Source organism: Bombina bombina, chromosome 5, assembly GCF_027579735.1.
Source record: "Bombina bombina isolate aBomBom1 chromosome 5, aBomBom1.pri, whole genome shotgun sequence".
NCBI classification, from domain to species: domain Eukaryota; kingdom Metazoa; phylum Chordata; class Amphibia; order Anura; family Bombinatoridae; genus Bombina; species Bombina bombina.
Window position 1 is genome coordinate 959132097 of NC_069503.1, and position 23652 is coordinate 959155748.

The 23652-nt window shown below is 36.6% G+C and overlaps 1 protein-coding gene across 1 annotated transcript in view; it reads right to left on the reverse strand.

The window, feature by feature from the left end:
• Positions 1-19883, reverse strand: part of SNX16 (sorting nexin 16) — a gene marked incomplete in the record, with an annotated part of 195458 nt that extends 175575 nt beyond the window's left edge. The window contains 2 exon segments of the mRNA XM_053715164.1: positions 10978-11748; positions 19763-19883. Coding sequence (XP_053571139.1) covers positions 10978-11343 — 366 coding nt within the window.
• Positions 19884-23652: the final 3769 nt, after the last annotated feature.

The window sequence follows — 23652 nt, forward strand, 5'->3', positions numbered from 1 at the left end:
AATTCTAACATATCTTAAAAAATTTAAAGCAGATATTATTCTGTTACAAGAAACACACCTCACAACAATAGAACATCAGAAGTTACAAGCTAATTGGGTTCAGGAAGTGATCTTTAACCCCTGTAGCTCCAGAAAAAGAGGAGTAGCAATTCTTATAAGAAAAGGGCTAAATTATCAGATTATTTCCAAGCAGATAGACCCAGAAGAGCGTTATATTATTATTAAAATTAAAGTTGAATCTCTCCTATATACAGTCTGTAATGTTTATGGACCTAACAAAGTGGATGTATCTTTTTGGGAGGCTTTGAAATTGAAATTGTTTGAATATGTGGATACCAATATGGTAGTAGCGGGAGACTTTAACATGGTTTTTAACAATATTGATAGACTTCAGACTACAAAACAAAGAATTCCCAGGGTCTCTCAAAAAGCAGTCAAGATTCTTAAATCATTCTGTAGAGTACTTAAGATCAGGGATATCTGGAGACATCTATACCCTAATTCCAGAGCATTTACATATGAGTCCAAGCAATACAGGTCATACTCTCGCATTGACTTTTATCTGGGTTCAGACAGTTTGTTTAGAAGTGAGATAAAAACGCAAATAGGGGACTTTACCATTTCAGATAATGCCCCTATATTTTTGGAGTGTGGATTAGACAATAACATACATCAAACAACTAGAGGTTATTCTTTCCCGCGATACTTATATAACAACTCTAATTTTAGGAAATACATTACAGATGGCATGAGTATGCAATACAACATTCTGCATATAGCTGTAAACCTGATTTTTTTTGGGAAACAGCCAAAGCTGTGATAAGAGGAGAAATTAAAAACTATATGTCTAGACTTAGGGCAAGACTGCATCTAAGGGAAACAGAACTCTTCAATTGCCTCAGGAACTCATATAATGCCTATATAACGGCTCCCACACCGATCAATTGGCAGAAATATACCAAAGCGAAACAGGAGTGGGACTCAGTCTGCAGAAAGCAACCCGTCAAGATCTACATCAAAGAACTACTTATCATAGATATGGCAGTAAAATTGGTAAGCTCCTAGCTAACTGCGTTAAAGTATGTAAATCTCAGAAAACCATCAAGTCTGTTATAGTAGATGGTACCCGGGTCACCGAAGCAGAAGCAATCAAAAAAGGTTTAGTTAGTTTTTTTAAAAAAAATTGTACTCTGCCCCACAGATAGAAAGTCAAAATAAAGAGTGGTTTTGGGGAAAAATTTCTCTCCCAAAACTAACTACAGATGAGGTAGACAACTTAAATTTACCTATCACTTCGATAGAAATTTGCCAAGCAGTAGATAAATTAAAATTGGATAAAGCAGCTGGTTCTGATATGTTACCAGCCGAATTTTATAAAATTCTTAGGGAAGAGACAAACACCCCATTGGTAAAGCTATTCAATGAAAATCTTTGTAATGGTGGGGTCCCCTCTCCCTACTTTGTAGCATCCAGAATTGTGCTCGTTCCAAAAAAAGATAAAGATAAAGAAGCATTGGACTCCTATCGTCCCATTTCACTGCTTAATGCAGATTATAAAATCTATACAGCAATTCTAGCAAATAGACTTAAGGGAATACTCGGCTCTTTGATACATGTGGACCAGGTCGGCTTCATGTTACACCGGAATCCAACGGCTAGTATTCGTAAAATTTTACTTCTTTTAGATTTCTTTCGGTTAGAAAGCGTGAATAGGCGAGTAAATCCGGCGATTCTCTCGCTAGATGCCCAAAAGGCATTTGATTCGATTACCTGGGACCATCTCTTTTTTACTATGCGACAATTTGGCTTTAGAGGTAACTTCTTAAATTGTATTAAAGCTTTATATACTAATGCTTCTGCTGTGCTGTTGGTAAATGGCATACCCACAGAAACTTTTCACATTTTGACAGGCACAAGACAAGGCTGCCCGATTTCACCTCTCCTTTTCAATCTTGCAATTGAACCATTGGCAACTATGTTAAAAAAACATCTAGAAGGAATTTTGTTAGGAGATAAATATCTTAAATTATTACTATACGCAGATGATTTACTATTATTCCTTAACAACCCTGAATCTGAGATCCCTACCCTACTGGAAATAATTAATATATTTGGAACATTTTCGGGATATAAAATAAACGCAGCAAAATCAGATCTACTATGGATAACAAAATTTGCAAATAGTGACTATATCCCACCCTTTAAAGTCGCGGATTTATACATTACATATTTGGGTATTAAGATAAGCACTGATCCGGCAGATTGGTATTCCCTGAATTTCGCCCCGTTGCTAAATAAAACACAGATAGAGCTTAGAAATTGGGCAAAATTTCCCCTGTCACTGACGGCAAAAATTAACCTGATAAAAATGATTACTTTACCTAAATTGATGTATTTAATGCAAAATATCCCAATCCCAATAACAAAATCTGATCTTAAGCGCTTAAATAGCTCTATTAGATTGTTTATTTGGGGTAGCGGTAAAAAGCGTATAGCTTTACAGAAGTTGTCACAGCTAAGACAATACGGGGGTCTAGCGCTACCAAATTTCTGTACCTATAATAAAATATGTCTGGCAAAGGTAGCTATGGATTGGCTTACTGGGGGAAACTACGTGGCATCATTAGAAATAGAACAAAAATTAGTCTTGCCATACGACCTACAGGCCCTATTACATTGCCCGATTAAGAAATTACCACGCATGGTTAAAAATAAACCTACCATGTTTCATATCATTAAAGCCTGGCAGGGTATTAGGACTAATATGAATGACAACCCGTTGATCTCGAACCTAGTTCCTATCCCTGGGAATCCTTGCTTCCTATCAGGAATCAGGAGTCAAATGTTTAATAAATGGGCTATACTAGGCCTTAAATATTTATCTCAGTTTAGGGATCCAGAAACTACCCGGGTACATACATTCACAGCGCTTAGAGACCAGTTCCAACTTAATAATACAGAATTCTACGCATAGTTACAAGTACGGCATTGGTATAATGAAATCATCAAAAACTGCACCAAGGAGTGGGTATACCAGGGTATTAAAATGGGGCTTGCTCTTTTTAAGGAAGGCAAACGCTCAATTAGCTACTGGTACCGGATGGTACAAACGGAGGCCGATTAAATAAATCTACTAGATATATCTGCAAAATGGACTACAGATATCCAAAATGTGGAGCCATACAAAATAAAACAGAGTGTAATTGCGGCAGAACATGCAACTCTTTCCACATCATGGCGAGAATCACAGTTTAAAATTCTGAACCGTATACATATACCACCGGCTAGCTTAAATAGATGGTACGGAAATGTTCTAAACCTGTGCCCTCGATGTAGCTTCCAACAATGCCGACCTGGTTCACATGTGCTGGAGCTGCCCCAAGATTCAGCAATTCTGGCGGCGAGTACAGTTCTGGATGAATAGATTATTGAATACACAGATACTCATAGAGGTACAGCATATTTTCTTCTTGGTCAATTTGAGAGATCTTGGGGAATACGTCCATAATATTGATTTCATAAATACAGTAATTCTGGGAGGCAGATATCTTATCCTAAAAAATTGGAAAGCTACAAGGGAACCTACAATTAACAATCTAACTTTCCTACTTCATTCACAATATCAAATGGAACAAATTGACAGTCTTAATCAGGGAACCAATTATCAATACCAATTCGAACACAAATGGCTAGAATTTATTAGGAGATACAGAAATAATATATAACTCCAATCGAACCCCCCCCCCCCCCCGTTTTCTGTTTTTCTTTTTCCTTTTTCTCTTTTTCCTTCCTTCCCCCTGAACATTGTGCCCCAACCCCCCCCCCCCCCTTTTCTTATTAAGGCCGGTTTACAGAATATGGTATAGAATGTGCAAGGTTAGTGAATCTTTGGTAGTAACTTTAGTTTAAATATATAAGAATTTTAATTTTTTCCTTTTACATTGCTCTTTGAATTTAATGTCTAGAAAATATTGAGGCTCTTTTTTTCCTCTCTTTTTTCTTTTTTTAGCATGTTTGTGTTCTACATGAATAGAACTAATATCATGTATAGCAGTAGAAATAAAGTACTGTTAAGCTAATTATATAATAAGAGACATGGATGACAATGTTCTGTAATTTACTATTATGTTTATGTGGAAACAACATTTATACCTTGTTTAAGTCTTGTGAACCTCAAATAATAAAAACAAAATTAATAAAAAAAAAAAATATTCTGGTGTAAAGATAGATAATCCCTTTATTACCCATTCCCTAGTTTTGCATAAGCAACAGTTATATTAATACACTTTTTACCTATGTGATTTTATTACAAGACCAGACTCCTATTTTTGCATTAATCTTTCTTTACTACTCAATGCAGCCTTTAAAGAACAATAACATTAAAGATAAATAACATAATACATAATAAGAAGCTAACAGAGGCTTATTATAATGAGAGAAAAAGCAGCCAATCAGCACAGAGAATAGCCTATAAACTGAGTACACAGCAAACACTCTCCCTTTTGCTGCTCAAAACAGATAAGTTGTGCATTATTATATACATGGTCATTGACCTTTATGTATATTTTGTTTGTTTCTATTTTCGTTTTTTGGAAAAAAAATTGTAGCCTTATTAAAAACCTTGTTGAACGTTTTACCTAATATTTTTCTTCTTTTTATCAAAAAATGTCTGTTTTCGTTTTATAGTGTTAATTTTGTTTTTTCCAAATATGTGTTTTGTGGCTCCTTGACAATTGTGCCCTCCGGTTTTCTGTGTACCCCTTCTGGCTAAACTGTTTCCCCGTTTTGGCTGAGTTTTTCTTGTGTTTGTGTTTTACTTGTCTCCTCTCCCTTCCTGCTTCTGTCTCGGCCGATCCGGCGCCATTTTGTGGGCCGTCCCCCTCCCTTCCCGCCCATTCACGCTGACTTATAACTTTACCTCAGTCAGCCAGCTGCAGCTTTCTAGGTGGTCGAGTTGTAACATTGTTTGCCGTTACACTCGACATTTATTACAAACCCAGTAAAAAAAAAAAATTCCTTTTTCAGGCCTGTATTGCCATCTACTGGCTACCCTTATATATTATAGTTAATTTGTTAAGAAATTTTCTCTATTTGAGATAAACGTTTTTCTCTCTCAATTACATGCTAATTTAACTCAAGTATTGCCATAATTTTTTCTAATATTTAGATATATTTATATATATTTTATTAAGGGAGTTATTTTAGTTATATGTATTCTTACACATTGTATTTGGTTCAGACATATTTTAATTCCATAATGTCTGAAATACAAACAGATACATCTCCCTTAACATTACAAACTGTACAAAATATGATAGACTCTTCCATGAATAATTTATTTAATAAAATGTCCTCTTTGATGGGAGAAAAGCAGAAAAAGATTTCTTTAAAAAGAAAAAGCCCATCTATTGCCTATAAAGCAAGCAAAAAAACTTATTGAAAAATCTCGTCAGCTTTTAGCTGATCCTATTGTTCCTCACAGCAAAGGAAGAAAAACCGCTGTCAGTAGAACCCTTCACCCCGAGGGTAACCAAATGGGGGATACTTACATATGCAAAAAATTAAAATGTAATGATAAAGATATTTAAAAAAATCCATCTTCAGAATCAGAAAATTCAGATGTGATGAATATACAGATATAAACTTTGATAATCTCAATGAATCGGATAACTCCGACGGCCCCCCCGCGGCCAAAAAACAGAAAAAGAAACCTAAAAAGTTTTATGATTACAGTGAGGACGAGGAAGATTTTATTGACTGTCTGGGCAACCCTAGATTCAAACCAGACGAATTACACCATCCCCGGTCCACCGAGTGGTGTCCGCCCATTGACTTAGCCAAATTTATTGATTATCAATTACGTAAGCCCCTGAAAAAACAAACCCGTAACAAGATGAAGGCTGAATGTCCTCGCCCCCTTTTACCTAAAAATGCCTCTATCACTCCAGAGGTTGATCCCAAGATTTTTAAATTTATTGGCACCCCTGGGTACAAATTGAAAAAAGGGGTAGACAGATCCTGGAAAATATGCCAAGACAAACTTCTGGATTCTGTCGGCCCTCTGACTAAACTATTTGAACTGTCTGAACAAGGTATAGCAGAAAATTGTCCTTTGGACCCTTACGTAGTCAGAGAATGGGTCCAAAGACTGCTTTGCTTTATCGGAAATACCAACGGTGCCATGTCTGGTGAAAGACGTCGAAACATTTTAAGGAAAATAAATAGACCCCAAAATTTCAGATTTTTCCTCAAGCAATATTGCATCCGATAAAAATGGTCTTTTATTTGGCGATTTATATTTAAAAGATCTTAGCCAATACGTAAACACTTTCTCCAATTTGAATAAAGTAAAGACATCAGTGAAGAAAATTTTCTACCCTAACCAAAGTTTTTCTGACAGGGACGGGAGAGGCAGAGGCCGCTTTCCCGGCCGCCAATCCTATTTATCAAGGTCTCACTACTTTCCCCATCAACCTCAATACCACCAACAATTCCAGACACAATATCAAAGAGGTTATTCAGAACCATCTACCTCCTCCTCCTTCCTGACAAGAGGTCGCCCTTGGACCCAGAGAGGTTTCAGGACCAGAGCCAGAGCTAGACAAGCTCCTGGGAAAGTTCATTATTTCCTCCTCTTCCTTTTTTCCCAGAATAAAATGGTGGCAGACTCGCCCTGTTTGCCCAAAATTGGGCTTCAATTACTTCAGATCCTTGGGTCTTACAAACAGTTTCAGGTATTCTCATAGATTTCATATCTCCCCCAATCCAAATCTCTCTTCCTCATCCCATTCATTTTTCTCAAGAGGACGCTCTTTTGGTCAAGAAAGAAATTTCAACTCTTTCTTCCAAAAAAGCGATTCTTCCACCCCAAGATTTTTACCTGAGCAACTTATTTTTAGTAAAAAAGAAAAACAACCAGTTCAGGCCGGTCATAAATCTGAAGACACTAAATGCTTACGTTGTATACCATCATTTCAAAATGGAAGGAATACACTTACTAAGAGAGTGTTTAAGAGAAAACGATTGGTTGGTTCGTCTGGACCTCACAGACGCCTATCTAACTGTTCCAGTCGCTCAAGAACATTGGAAATTTTTGACATTCCGCTGGGAAGACCAATTTTGGAACTTCACTTGTCTTCCTTTCGGCCTGTCTTCCGCCCCTTGGATCTTCACCAAGTTACTCAAACCTGTAGTGGCTTGGTTGAGACTTTGAGGTATTCGTCTGATAATTTACTTAGACGATATTTTAATAATGGACCAAGCTTTTTATTCTCTTCAGAATCATTTAACTTCCACAATTTCCTTACTAGAATCCTTAGGCTTCATTGTGAACAAACAGAAGTCGGTTCTTTACCCTACAAAATCTTTAATTTTCTTAGGATTTCAAATCGATACAGTGCTTTCCACTTTGAGTCTTCCGTCAGACAAAGTGAAGAACATCAAAAAAGAAATTTCCAAAACTTTATCAAAAGATTCAGTCCCCATCAGAACTATAGCCAGAATAGTAGGTTTACTATCATCCTCTATTCAGGCTGTTTTTCCTGCCCCCTTACACTACTGAGATCTTCAAAGATTGAAAATCCTTCATTTCAGGAAAGGGTTTTCCTATTCTCATTTGATTCCTTTGTCTGCAAAAGCCAAAGAAGAACTTTCTTGGTGGCTTTCTCATTTGGAAGCCTGGAATGGGAGAGCCATTTTTGGCAGAACTCCCGATTTAGTTATAGAATCCGACGCCAGTCTTTCAGGCTGGGGTGCGCGTTGTGGTCCTTCCATCACGGGTGGCAAATGGACATTGGAGGAGAAACGTTTCCATATCAATTGTTTGGAATTATTGGCTGGCTCGTTTGCAGTCAAAAGTTTTGCCAAATTTTCTTCTCCAGTTTCTATTCTCCTGCGCATGGACAATATTTCAGCGGTGCAGTATCTCAATCGTTTGGGAGGCACCAAATCGAGAAATTTGTCCAACATAACCAAAGAGTTTATTCATCTTTGTTTAAACAGGAATATTTCCATCAAAGCGGAATATATTCCAGGACAATCGAACGCAGCTGCAGACTGGGGATCTCGTTATTTAACAGATTCCAGCGATTGGAGATTAGACAGGAAAAATTTTCTATCCCTTCAATCTCTCAGAGGTCCCTTTTGTTTGGACCTTTTTGCGTCCAGGACCAATTTTCAGATTTGCCCATATTTCAGCTGGCGCCCGGATCCAGAGGCAGCGGCCATAGATGCTTTCCTTCATCCATGGCCTCCTCAGAAAGCTTATGCTTTCCCTGCTTTTTCAATGATCCCGAGGACAATTTCAATGGTTCGCAGGGATCTTTTATGCCTGACAATTGTGACTCCCTTTTGGCCAACCCAATCATGGTATCCCTCCCTTCTGGAGATGGCCATCAATCCCCCAATTCTTTTTCCTCCGCTTCCTCATCTGTTAGTCAACCCAGAGGGCGATTATCACAGTCTAATTCTCCAAGGGTCTCTTCTCCTGATAGCATGGACAATATCAGGGGACCCTGGTCCCTCCGAGGTCTTTCGGAGGGAGCTAGGTCCCTCATTCAAGATTCCTGGGCCCCAGGTACCCGCAAATGTTATTTTGCCGCATGGTCAAAGTGGTCTAGCTGGTGCCTGCGCAGGAACTTGGATCCCGTTTCTTCTGATTTAAACGATATTGTTAACTACCTTTCCCATCTTTTTGATTCAGGTCTGGCTTACAGAACCATTAAATGTTCATAGGTCAGTTATTTCGGCCAGACATAATTTAATTAATAACCTCCCTGCCGGCAAACATCCTTTAATTTGTAGAATACTTAAAGCCATTAGATTAAAACGCCCTCCTGTTCCCAAGCACAAATTTTTCTGGGATGTAGACCTAATTTTCTCCCTTTTCAAATCTTGGCCTGATAATTTATTATCTCTGAAACAACTTTCTGCTAAACTTGCCACTCTTCTTTGTCTAATTTCTTTCAGAAGAGTATCTGATGTGAAAGCTTTAGATTGGAACTCTAAACGTTTTTCTCCTGAAGGAGTTACCTTCTTTCTTTCTCGAAGAACTAAAACTTTGTCTACATCTATTTTCTATCCTTATCTTCCTTCCGAACCTTCTCTGTGTGTGGTTGAATGCCTAAAGTCATATGAATCTAGAACCTTAACTTTTAGAAAAACTAACTTTAACCAACTTCTAATTTCTTTTGTTCCTCCTCATGCTCCTATCACTTCTATTTCTATTGCTAGGTGGGTTAAATGGGTCATGAAAGAGGCGGGTATTAACATTTCTTTCACTGCGCATTCTGTCAGAGGTTCTGCTGCTTCAAAAGCCTTTTTAAAAGCGGCTCCTCTTCAACAAATTTTACTTGCAGCAGACTGGTCTTCTGATTCCATTTTTAAACAATTTTATTTCAGACCCATTCAACATGCCTCTCTTAATTTATTTTCCTAATATGCTTTAAACTTGCAAAAATAGGAGTCTCTGGTCTTGTAATAAAATTCCGATTATCCTAATATTTTGAAGGTATAATCTAGATTTTATTAAAGACACAGAGACGAGTATTTTCCCTCCTCAGAAATAATTGTTTTTTTCTCCCACCCTATTTTATTATGGTATGTTATTAATATTTTTTGTCTTTAACAGTATCCATGTAATTTCAATCCACGCTCATCTTCTGGATTTTTCCCTACAACTCAGAAGTTTCATCTTTCAACCATTGAATTCTGGACAACTATTTGGCCTTCGATCAAGTTCAACTGTTCATGGAACTCCTATCAATTCTACAGGAAAATGGCGTTTGTTATCCTTTGTTGTTTCTGACTTTTTGGATTCTTCATGATGCTTAATATTTTATTCTTTTTGAGCATCAACTAGAAAGAGGGAGAGTGTTTGCTGTGTACTCAGTTTATAGGCTATTCTCTGTGCTGATTGGCTGTTTTCTCTCTCATTATAATAAGCCTCTGTTAGCTTCTTATTATGTATTATGTTATTTATCTTTAATGTTATTGTTCTTTAAAGGCTGCATTGAGTAGTAAAGAAAGATTAATGCAAAAATACTTGTCTCTGTGTCTTTAATAAAATCTAGATTATACCTTCAAAATATTAGGATAATCGGAATTATCTTGTATCTAAGCCTCTGCAAACTGCCCCTTATTTCAGTTCTTTTGACAGACATGCATTTTACCAATCAGTGCTGGCTCCTAGGAACTAAACGTGCGTGAGCACAGTGTTATTTATATAAAACACATGAACTAACACCCTCTAGTGGTGAAAAACTGTCAAAATGCCTGAGGTAAGAGGCGGCCTTCAAGGGCCTAGAAATTAGCATTTCAACTAAGAATACCAAAATAACAAAGCAAAATTGATGATAGAAGTAAATTGAAAAATTGTTTAAAATTACATTTCCTATCTTAAAGGGACACTGAACCCATTTTTTTTCCTTTTGTGATTCAGATAGAGCATGCAATTTTAAGCAACTTTCTAATTTACTCCTATTATCAAATTTTCTTCATTCTCTTGGTATCTTTATTTGAAAAGCAAGAATGTAAGTTTAGATGACGGCCCATTTTTGGTGAACAACCTGGGTTGTTCTTGCTGATTGGTTGATAAAATCACTCACCAATAAACAAGTGCTGTCCATGGTACTGAACAAAAAAATAGCTTAGATGTATTTTTCAAATAAAGATAGTAAGAGAACAAAGAGAAATTAATAGGAGTAAATTAGAAAGTTGCATGCTCTATCTGAATCACTAAAGAAAAAAAAATTGGGTTCAGTGTCCTTTTAATAATAAAAGTTTGTTTTGGACTAGACAGTCCGTTTAAACTTTTATGATTTAGATAGGGAACACAATTTTTAACAATTTTCCAATTTACTTGTAGCATCAAATTTGCTTTGTTCTTTTGGTATTCTTTGTTGAAGGCTAAACCTTGGTAATTTCTAAGCCCTAATCACTTTAATCAGAAACAGAACTAAACAGGGGATAAAAACTTACTGTAAACTTTGCTCTTTCTTCCATGACTTCATATCCCAATATTGTTGGAGTAGAGGGTCTTTCTTCAACCTCCACAGGTTCAGGGATATGTCCATGCTTAGCAACTGGCTGCGTGCAGTACTCTACTGATGAGTCAAACTTAGTCCTAATGATTGGGCTGCTGCAAACAGAGGACGTACAGCTCACATGATCAGGAACACTCATCTTTTTGTATCTCACAGGGTTGGAGTCCTCCGGTGGCTCTTTTGAAGAGTTTGAGCTTGTTGATGTGCTTCCAAGGGAAGAACTTCTCTGGCTTCTACTTGCCATGTTAGACGATGAACTACCTATAGGCAAAGGCACAGGTACAAAAGGAGTTGCCATCATTTCTGCACTTGACAGTCAGTTTGCTGTGCTGAATGTATAACCAGACATTTTGCCTTTCTAGCATCTGCACAATTCCACAGATTATGGACAGTTAAGCAAAATACATTAAAAGAGAGCGGAACTGGAGCACTGTCGGCAAAAACATTTCCAATTGACACTTCTAGCAGTCCTAAACAGCCATACTAACCGATAGATGATGTAGTTGCAAGCTGGTTAAGATACCAAAAAGCAGCCTGGTCAGAATGAAAGACAACCCATTTGGATTTTGTTGCAAAAATGCTATAAGATGTTATTGATTTTCTCCATTGCATGAGAGGAGGCTTGATTCTCAAAAAGTTAAAACGCTTCATTTAGGTTGCTTGACATCTTCAAAAGGTGGTTGTCCTATGATTTCACATAGACTGACTGGAAAAAAAGAAGAAAAAGATTTCCCAGTTATAATAAATATAATCCAACTTTCTAATTAATTATATATTGTCACATAGCACAACTATATCAAATACATAAATCATATAGTCTACAGCAAAACTACTACTAATACCAAAGTTAAATGTATTATTAATATAAAGTATAAAACTTCATATTTTAAATACTGTAAATAACAAGCACCTTGATATTTCTTATATATATATAAAAAAAAATAATGTAAAGATTTGAAAGGAAATGTAAAGTTGTTCTACCCCTTGAAGGTGTATTGTAACTCACTACAACAAACATTCTTTTATAAACTGAATAATGAAAGCTTATTTTGTATTTAGTAGGGCAAATACAAAGAACTGCAATTTCCACATGACTAAAGGGACAAGTAATTCAATCAGCATAAATTAAATACACTTGAGTGAGTATATTCACTATGAGGTTGCACAGCTAGTTTGACTATGTCACCTTTAACCCCTTCCGCCCGTACTTATTTGTCTACATCGGACCAAATTTCCGATGTAAAAAAATAAGTAAAAAATTTATATCACGTGATCGTTCATGTGATTGCGTGATTTGAATGATGGGATTGTGTCAGGGGGGAGTGCCTATGACGCTAGACCCGCCCTACCGCCCACGATCCCATTTAGGAAGAGTCTTACCCAAGTAAGCATGTGCACGCTGCCTACCACCAGTTTCCAAACTTTACCACCTCAATGAAAACTAGGCCTACGTTTGCTCATCAACAAATAATAACATCAGAACAAAGAAAAGTAGATTGCACAAGTAATTTGGACACCTTTTAAAAATTTGTCTGAATGACAAACAAAATGGATTTCATGTCCCTTTAAAGTAATATCTCTAGAATCACACATAGTATTTTACCATTGCCTTTTTTTATTTTCCACCTATTTATTCACAAGAGGTATTAACTGTTTTTATTTTGTGACAAACAACATTTTGAAATTCATAAGATATTCTTATGTTTTTCAATACATATTTGTTGTTTACTATGAAAAGGTTGCATTAAAATAACAGAAATACTGAGAACGACATTTTAGTAATAAAATGTTGAAGAGCTGGAATGTTATACACCTACTAAACTGCACTGGCTGCCATCCATTAAAGGGACAGTCTACTCCAAAATGTTTATTTTTTTTAAATATAAGATAATCCCTTTATTACCCATTCCCCAGTTTTGCACAGCCAACATTGCCACCAATCAGCTAGCACTACCCAGCGTTCTGAAACAAAAATGGGCCGGCTCCTCAGCTTTCAGACCTGTCTTTTCAAATAAAGATAGCAAGAGAAGGAAGAAAAATTGATAATAGGAGTAAATTAGAAAGGTGCTTAAAATTGCATGCTCTATCTGAATCATGAATGAAAAAAAAATTGGGTTTAGTATCCCTTTAACGACTGAGGACGTGCCAGGTACGTCCTACAAAAAAAAACTACCCTTAACAACCAAGGACATGCCTGGCACGTCCTCTGGGGTTTGAAGCGCTGGAAGCGATCGTGATCACTTCCAGTCGCTTCCAGGGTATTGTAGTGATGCCTCGATATTGAGGCATCACTGCACTACCCTTTTTAAATCACCGATGCAGAAAAGGCCACTCTGTGGGCATTGATGGTGCCGATCGTTGGTGGGTGGGAGCACCAGCAGGGAGGCCCATCAATGGGTGGATCCGGCTCCTGTGCACACCAATGTCTGCGTGTTCACTCGCAGCTGTGGCGGGGTGAACATGGGGGGTGTGTGCAGAATTTGCAAGTACTTAAGATGGCGGGGACAATTGTGGGATTGGGGAGGAAACTGAGCTGTTTGGGAGGGATGAGGGGGTGGCATGTGTCAGGTGGGAGGCTGATCTCTACACTAAAGCTAAAATTAACCCTACAAGCTCCCTAATTAACCCATTCACTGCTGGGCATACAAGTGAGGTACGCAGCGGCATTCTAATAATTTCAGTGAGAAACTAAAATTGTGAAAAGTTAGCGATTTTTTTTTTTTATTTGATCGCATTTGACAGTGAAATGGTGGCATGAAATATACCAAAATGGGCCTAGATCAATACTTTGGTTTGTCTTCTACACTACACTAAAGCTAAAATTAACCCTACAATCTCTCTAATTAACCCCATTCACTGCTGGGCATAATACATGTGTGGTGCGCAGCAGCATTTAGCGGACTTCTACTTACCAAAAAGCAATGCCAAAGCAATACAAGTCTGCTATTTCTGAACATAGAGGATCCCAGAGAAGTATTTACAACCATTTGTGCCATAATTGCACAAGCGGTTTGTAAATAATTTCAGTGAGTGAGGGATTCCTGACAGATATCAGTGTTCCAATGTAACTAGCACTAATTTTGAAAAAACAAAAATGGTTTGGAAATAGCAAAGTGCTACTTGTATTTATGGCCCTATAACTTGCAAAAAAAACAAAGAACGTGTAAACATTGGCCATTTCTAAACTCAGGACAAAATTTAGAAACTATTTAGCATGGGTGTTTTTTGGTGGTTGTAGATGTGTAACAGATTTTGGGGGGTCAAAGTTAGAAAAAGTGTGTTTCCCCCCCCCCCCATTTTTTAATCATATTATAATTTTTTCTTTAGAAAGACCATTTAATGGTGAGAAAAACGGTATATAATGTGTGGGTACAGTAAATGAGTTGGAGGAAAATTACAGCTAAACACAAACGCCACAGAAATGTAAAAATAGCCCTGGTCCCAAATGGAAAAGTGGTCTGGTCACTAAGGGGTTAATATAACAATGTTGGTTGTGCGAAGCTGGGGAATGGGTAGTAAAGGTGTAATCTATATTTTTAAACAATAACAATTTGGGTTTTGACTGTCCCTTTAAGGGTAAGAGTTGTGTCAACCCTTGTTTTAAAGGGACATGAAAAGGTGATATTATGTATACTACTGAGCATTAAAAAAGGCTGTCTAAAATGGTTTTAAAGCTGGAATCAGCAGCATGTAAAAGTGTCAGATACTGATGTCAGTGATAACAGTCACCAGCATAGTGTCAAAAAATTTTTAGGAAACTTTATTAACCTCTTAAGGACATATGACGGAATTTTTCCGTCATAAAACAATTGAGCAAATTGAAAGCTGTGTCCTTAAAGGGTTAATGCACTTTGTATTGCAAAGTATCATGCAATAGTGCATACTATTTCTTTCTTTGTCTCTTTTAGAAAATTAAACAGTATTCTATGTTTTGCTTGTGGTAACACTAAAATTAATCTTTTACAGTATCCTTTACTTGCATCCGTCAATCATGCAATCTGCTGACAATATAAACATATACAAAATTTTACAGTCCTTGCCTTAAAGGGACAGTAAAGTAAAAAATGAATTCATAATTAATATAGAGTGTACAATAAAATAAAATAAATTCCAATTTACTTCTATGGTCTAATTTGTTTCATTCTCTTGAAGTCCTTTGTTGAAAAGCATGCATAGCCAGGGTCAAGAGCCGCAATGCAATAATGGAAGGTAGCTGCCGTTTGATAGCAGCACATATATGCCTAATTGGTCGTATTTCAAGGGACAGTCTAGTTAATCTTTCATAATTCAGATAGGTCACACAATTTTAATCAACTTTCCAATTTACTTTTATCATCAAACTTGCTTTGTTTTCTTGTTATTCTTTGTTGAAAGCTAAACCCATGTAGGTTTATATGCTAATTTCTAAGCCATTGAAGGCCCCCTCTTGTTTCAGTGCATTTTGATAGTTGTTCACAGCTAGACAGTGCTAGTTCATGTGTGCCATATAGATAATGTGCTCACTCCAGTTATTTATGAGTCAGCACTGATTGGCTAAAATGCAAGTCTGTCAAAAGCATTGAGATAAGGGCGCAGTCTGCAGAGGCTTAGATAAAAAGTAATCACAGAGGTAAAAAGTATATTAATATAACAGTGTTGGCTATGCAACACTGGGAAATGGGTAATAAAGAGACAATCTATCTTTTTAAAACTAACAATTCTTGAGTAGACTGTCCCTTTAAAGGACCATAATAGTCAAAAAATGACATGCTATAATTTATAATTATGGCCATTTAACCCCTTAATGACAACTGACGTACCAGGTACGTCAAGCAAAAACTAACTGTTAATGACAATAGACGTACCTGGTACGTCAGTTGTCTTACAGAGTACTGGAAGCGATCGCAATCGCTTCCAGCAGCTCTCAGGGTATTGCAGTGATGCCTTGATATGGAGGCATCCTGCAATACCTTTTAACAAGCCTCTGATGCAGAGAGAGCCACTCTGTGGCCCTCTCTGCACCGGTAACAATGGTGCTGTTTTCCAGGGGGAGTGTAGCAAGGAGGCGGTAGCGTGCGCGCGTGTGCACGGGGGCGCGCGCACATTAGCCACTGACACCAATGGAAAAAAGTTGAAAAATAAAAAGTTCAAAACATTAAAAAAAAAAAATTTATATATATATATATATATATATATATATATATATATATATATATATATATATATATATATATATATATATATATATATATATATATAAGGATTGGGGGGGCTGCTACACTACAGAAAAGTTTGAAAATACTGTTTTTGGGGGCAAATTGGGTACTGGCAGACAGCTGCCAGTACCCAAGATGGCGGCAATTAAGTAGCAGGGAGGGTTATAGAGCTGTTTGGTGGGGGATCAGGGAGGTTGGAGGCTAAGGCAGGGCTCCATTACAGCTGAATACATTTTTTAAAAAAAATAAAATAAAAAACTCCTTTTATTTAGTACTGGCAGACTTTCTGCCAGTACTTAAGATGGCGGGGACAATTGTGGGATGGGGGTGGGATGTGTCAGGTGGGAGGCTGATCTCTACACTAAAGCTAAAATTAACCCCGCCAGCGCCCTACAAGCTACCTAATTAACTCCTTCACTGCTGGGAATAATTCACGTGTGGTGCGCAGCAGCATTTAGTGGCCTTCTAATTAACAAAAAGCAACGCCAAAGCCATATACGTCTGCTATTTCTGAACAAAGGGGATCCCAGAGAAGCTTTTACAACCATTTGTGCCATAATTGCACAAACTGTTTGTAAATAATTTCAGTGAGAAACCTAAAATTTAAAGATTTTTTTTTTTTATTTGCTCGCATTTGGCGGTGAAATGGTGGCATGAAATATACCAAAATTGGCCTAGATCAATACTTGGGGTTGTCTACTACACTAAACTAAAGCTAAAATTAACCCTACAAGCTCCCTAATTAACCCCTTCACTGCTGGGCATAAAACACGTGTGGTGCGCAGCGGCATTTAGCGGCCTTCTAATTACCAAAAAGCAACCCCAAAGCCATATATAAGTCTGCTATTTCTGAACAAAGGCGATCCCAGAGAAGCATTTACAACCATTTGTGCCATAATTGCAGAAGCTGTTTGTAAATAATTTCAGTGGGAAACCTAAAGTTTGTGACAAAATGTGTGAAAAAGTGAACATTTTTTTTTAATTTGATCGCATTTTGCGGTGAAACGGTGGCATGAAATATACCAAAATGGGCCTAGATCAATACTTTGGGATGTCTTCTAAAAAAAAAAATATATATATATATATATATATATATATATATACACACACACACACATGTCAATGGATATTCAGGTATTCCTGACAGATATCAGTGATCCAATGTAACTATTGCTAATTTTGAAAAAAAAAGTGGTTTAGAAATAGCAAAGTGCTACTTGTATTTATTTCCCTATAACTTGCAAAAAATCAAAGAACATGTAAACATTGGGTATTTCTAAACTCAGGACAAAATGTATAAACTATTTAGCATGGGTGTTTTTTGGTGGTTGCAGATGTGTAACAGATTTTGGGGGTCAAAGTTAGAAAAAGTGTGTTTTTTTCCATTTTTTCCTCATATTTTATAATTTTTTTATAGTAAATTATAAGATATGATGAAAATAATGGTATCTTTAGAAAGTCCATTTAATGGTGAGAAAAACGGTATATAATATGTGTGGGTACAGTAAATGAGTAAGAGGAAAATTACAGCTAAACACAAACACAGCAGAAATGTAAAAATAGTCATTGTCATTAAAGGGACACTGTACCCAAATTTTTTCTTTTGTGATTCAGATAGAGCAGCAATTTTAAGCAACTTTCTAATTTACTCCTATTATCAATTTTTCTTCGTTCTCTTGCTATCATTATTTGAAAAAGAAGGCATCTAAGCTTTTTTTTGTTTCAGTACTCTGGACAGCACTTTTTTATTGGTGGATGGATTTATCCACCAATCAGCAAGGACAACCCAGGTTGTTCACCAAAAATGGGCCGGCATCTAAACTTACATTCTTGCAATTCAAATAAAGATACCAAGAGAATGAAGAAAATTTGATAATAGGAGTAAATTAGAAAGTTGCTTAAAGTTTCATGCTCTATCTGAATCACAAAAGAAAAATTTTGGGTACAGTGTCCCTTTAAGGGTAAGAAAATTGAAAATGTTCCGGTCATTAAGGGGTTAATATAAAAGCAACGCTAAAGTGGCTTTTAAAAAAAGGTATGACTCTGAAGTGAAAACAATGCTTTGTTACAAAGTAAGTTTTAAACACATTTATTTTATTTGCATTGTGCTTAACTGCAGAAATGAACTATGCAGATATAAAACAAAGACTTTGAAGTCTTTTTAATTGTATTGTTTTGCCAAGGACCAAAGAACACCGACGTGATCAACAGATTACATGATATTGTATCTTAGTTGTAGCATAAAATAATTTAGTACTTTTAAATAAAAAGGGATAAAATCTAAAACAGGAATTTGTTTCATTAGAACCCTCTAACATAAAATTACTCATTCAGCTAAATGCAATAAAAGATAAAATATGAATAAATGGTAAAACACACTGACATATATAAACTCGCATTCTATAACTTCTTTTACCAAAAAAAAAACAACTTTATTTTTTTAAATCAAAATATACTTCTTTCCCTTGGTTTCCTTTGTTAAAAAAAATATACCTCCTTTATTTGACAGCATACTTAGGTAGGCTTCTGTGCATACATGTGTCATGTGCAATGTATAACAGCAGTGTTTATAACAATATAGAAAATAGTGTTATACACAGTTGCAAACTTCACTGCCATATATGTGGACAAATGCTATACACAGCTGCAAACATTACTGGCAATTAATGGAGAAATACCATAGACTTTTGCAAGCACTACCACTGTCATATAGCGCACAAGACCCGTGCATGCACATTCATGAGCCTACTTAGATATTCTGGAGCTACGTTGTAAGAAAATATACTGACAGAAAAAAGCAAAATGTAACAACAGAATTAAATTAGAACATTTTATTTTTTTTTAAACTGCACACTATCTAAATCATGAAAGTCCAATTTTATTTTCACGAGAAAATTAAGGCTATTACACATGAAAGCTATGTCCAAATAATGTTAAATACTACACAAATATAATCAGCTCTAATTTACTGTGAATCCTCAGTTGTTGGCTGAAACCCTAAAATGTACTTGTATCTTCAGTGACAGTGCCATTTCCAGATTATTTGCCCCATTAAGATATAACAATATTTCTAAGATTGTGCATCTCGCAAGAAACAAGATCCTCGGGTGATAGTACTGCATATATTCTTCCCATAGGCTCACACACCAGTCTCCTATACTTCTGCTGATACATCCTACAGTAATATTGATAACAAAACAAGTGATAATACAGAGTGTTTTTATAAGCAGGAATTTATCAGTAACTCGGTGCATGGCAACTGCTGTAATTAAACAAACAAGCATTTGCTGTGGTTGTTTTATATAGATAAAAACATACAGCTACGCAACATATTGTGTAACATTTCAAAAGTAACTCAGTGGTTGTGCCAGGTAAACAAACCAGTCGGTCACGTGCAGTGATCACACTCCCTGACATACTTTGTGCGCCCCTTCATATGATCTGATCACCCACCAACTGTCACTACTCTACACTGGGTGGCACGGTATGTCCCTCTAAAGTGACAGTTACACGCTTTCCCCGTACCTTGTTTCTTGTAAACGAGGCCGCAGCCATGCTCCACCAGTGTTTCTCTACACAGGAGCCGCCCGGCTGTGACTGCCCTCCCTACACGTCTGTAGTTTCAGCTTGCTGGCTTCAGTACCCGGAGCTTGCGGGAAGTGACGTCACTCACCGCCTACCTATAAGAGCAACAGTTACAGCTCTACCTCACTCACAGTTCTGTTTAACAAACACAGCAGTGTGCACAGTAGCTGAAAGTAAACGGTTTCAGGGGCAGTAATGAAATAACATCTATTTTTTCAATTTATCGTTATTCTTTTTAGTTGTCGGCTTATTTTAAAAAAAGTAAATACAAATGGTAATATATTATTTTATCGTATTTTATTCCATATTGCACGTTGAAGAAATTGCGCATGCAGCTCGTATAAGTGAAACGGGACCGCTGTTAGAGCACCTGGGATATACTGAATCGAATCCCTTTTACTACAAAGCCCTGCAATGCCATTAGTTTTTAATCATTAACCCTTGCAATGTCAATATTAGTCTCCCTGCAAATATAGTAACCTCTGTTCCTCCCTTACCCATCACTATATGTGCAGGCTCTACATTACCCTTACAGCAAATTACATATATTTTTCCTGTGTACTCTCAATATTTGTCACACTGCAAGAACTCTATTAACCCTTTTCTCCCCTTATCCCTCACTAGAACTACATTCCCTAGATTAAAGGTACAGTGTACACCAATTTATATATAACTGCGTACAATAGACACTACTATAGAGATGAATATGCACAGATACTGATCTAAAATTTAAGTATAAAGATATTTTAAAAACTTAGAAGCTAACAGTTTAGCACTGTTGATGAGGTTAGGTTGGGACAGTTATTGAAAGGGCCTGAGAAAGCAGGAAGAGCAGACACCCCCATCTCCATATGAAAAGACAGATTACTCAAACAGTAGCAAGCATGAGTCTGTAGACTTCAGTCTACATCTGATACTTAGGGGCTTGGTTAGGAGAAAATCAGCACAGTGTTATTTAAAAATAAGCAAAACTATACATTGTTACAAAAAACACTCTCAGCTGGGAAAAATAAATGGATCATCTACAAAACATTTATGCAAAGAAAAATCTAATGTACATTGTCCTTTTAACCCTTTAAGCAAATAAAGAATAATATCTCTCCTGTGTCATCTCTAAACGAAAATGAGGAAATCTTTTCTTAACTCATACAGCAGACCCTATTCAAACCTGCATACACAACAGCCCCTATATAAATACACACATCACACACACACACACACACACACTACAGTTCTACAGAAGCAGAGAATGGGTTAATATTAGCAAAGAGCAGAACGTTTTTTAAGTTGATTTTGAATTTTTGTGTAATAGATAACAAAAACAAGAGTTAAAAGGAAGGTCTAGTCAAAAATAAACTTTCATGATTCAGAGAGGACATTTTAAACAACTTTCCAATTTACTTTTATCATCAATTTTGTTTTGTTCCCTTGGTATTCTTAGTTGAAAGCTAAACCTAGGTAGGCTCATTTGCTAATTGTCATGCCATTTAATAGTGTAAGACACAGCTGAAGGCATGAAAGAGTTACCTTCACGGCGTGCAATAACTGAAAATTAAGGCAGGAAGGGGTTAACGTCACAGGTTTCATGCAACCTGGTTACTCACAACATTGTATAAACTTTTTGTTAAACGTGGCAGCACTGAGAATAAAAACACTAAAATACTAAGGGCAAGGTAACTAGTGGAGCGCGAATAGCTGAGTGTGCGCGAAAAGGGGTTTATCACGGCAATTTGCACAAGTTGAAAATAAACGTGATCGATTGAGCACAGTTGAAGTTAACGCACGTTAAGTTAGTGCAGCCTCAGATCTCTGGTTATCTGTTTCGGGAAACAAAAATAGGGCATGCAATTTTAAGCAACTTTCTAATTTACTTGTATTTTAGGGTTTGAGATAGTGTTTGGATTACTGCTACTGCAGATAATATTATCCCATTGGGTGCAAGATAGGGCTTCAATTTGAAACACAATAACCAATGCAATTAGGCATGTTTGATGGTAAAGAATAAACCTGTTAGGCAATGGGTAAATCAGCTTCAAGGTATGGATGCTTGCAGTAGACTCTTCCCCTTAACCTGCTGTTAGTACTAACACCTATACCTATATATTAGTGTCTCACTGAATTTAATGGAGGATATAAAATGGATGGAGATGGATTGCTGAATGGCCAAGGTTTTTTAGAAAATAAATAGGTGATACATACATTTGATCATCATGTATTTGTATAATGTGTATTGATAGTTATTTTCCTATAAATGCAGTTTTTGGCTATTTAAAAAATTCCACTTGTTAATATAGTGAGTAGGACAGTATAGTATTTTAGGCAATCAGTGCTGACTCATAAATAACTCCATGGGAGTGAGCACACTGTTATCTATATGGCACACATGAACTAGCAGTTTCTAACTGTGAAAAACTGCCAAAATGCACTGAGATAAGAGGCTGCCTTAAAGGGCCCTATATGAATCATAAAAGTTTAATGTTGACTATACTGATCCTTTAACTCACGCTTGTAATATGTGTGATAATTGTGCATCCTGCGCTATCCATTCAAAGTATAGGGCACACTAAAAAAATGTTTTGGTCACGTTAAAATTCTCTGGTAAATCTTTTTAACCATTCACTTGTATTACCAGACTGTGAGCTAATCTTAAATAAGGATGACTCACCCTTCGCTATTAGTTGCGCTTCACTTGTAATCTAGCCCGTTATCACTAAGCATAACAATACTCATGTTTACCGCTTGCATGACAAAGAAGACTACAGCACATTATGTCTGTGCCACTATGTATGTCAGTCCTCCCTCTGCTGTGCTGTTGAGCCTCTTTGTTAGTCATGTCTGTGTTTGTGATGGCTCCTTTTATTTGTCAGTTACCACTCCTCTATGTTTCTGAGCCCTTGTGTATCTGTCAATCATTTTTATACTCTGTCAGTTACTCTAAAACTTTCTGTGTTTGTGAACTGAGCCTCGCTTTATTTCAGTCACACCTTGGTTGGATAAGTAACCTATGTGAGTCACCTAAAACATCTAGGTATGCTAAAGCTTGCTGAGACTGTAAGCTGTAACTGAGATCCAACGGAACTACAAAGTACTTCATACGATTCTTAAAAGATCAGTTTTACTGTGAAAGTTTTTACCTCACTTAGGGATGTTCCCGACCATGCTCTGTGTGAAGGAGAAACTACTGTACACAATGAAGTGGGTTTTTATTCACTTTAGAGTTTTTACTTTGTATGTTATTTACTTTAGAGATAATCGTTGTATTCCAGCTTGGTTGTCTCAAAAATACACAAAAACCTATTGCACTACTGAAAAATTATGGATGTAAAACTAGAATTATAAATTAAAGAGACATTTCAGAGTAAAAATTAAATTCTCTATTTCTGTAGAGCATTTTATGTTTCAACAAATTCCATTTTTACTATATGCAAAGGAATGAAATATATACTCAAAGATGTCCTCCTCTGCCTCATATATATTTAAAGGGACATTCTAGCAAAAAATAAACTTTCATGAGTCAGATATGGCATGCAATTTTAAACAGTTTTCCAATTCACTCTCTTGTATTCTTAGTTGAAAGCTAAACCTAGGAGGTTAATTTGCTAATTTCTTAGCCCTTGAAGGCCGCCTCTTATATGAATGCAATCGACATTTTTTCACAACCAGAGGGCGTTAGTTTATGTTTTCCATATAGATAACATTGTGCTCATGCCCGTGAAGTTACCTAGGAGTCAGCACTGATTGTCTTAAATGCCAATCATCAAAATACCTGAAATAGGGGGGCAGTCTGCAGAGGCTTAGATACAAGGTAATCACAGTGGTAAAAAGTGTAT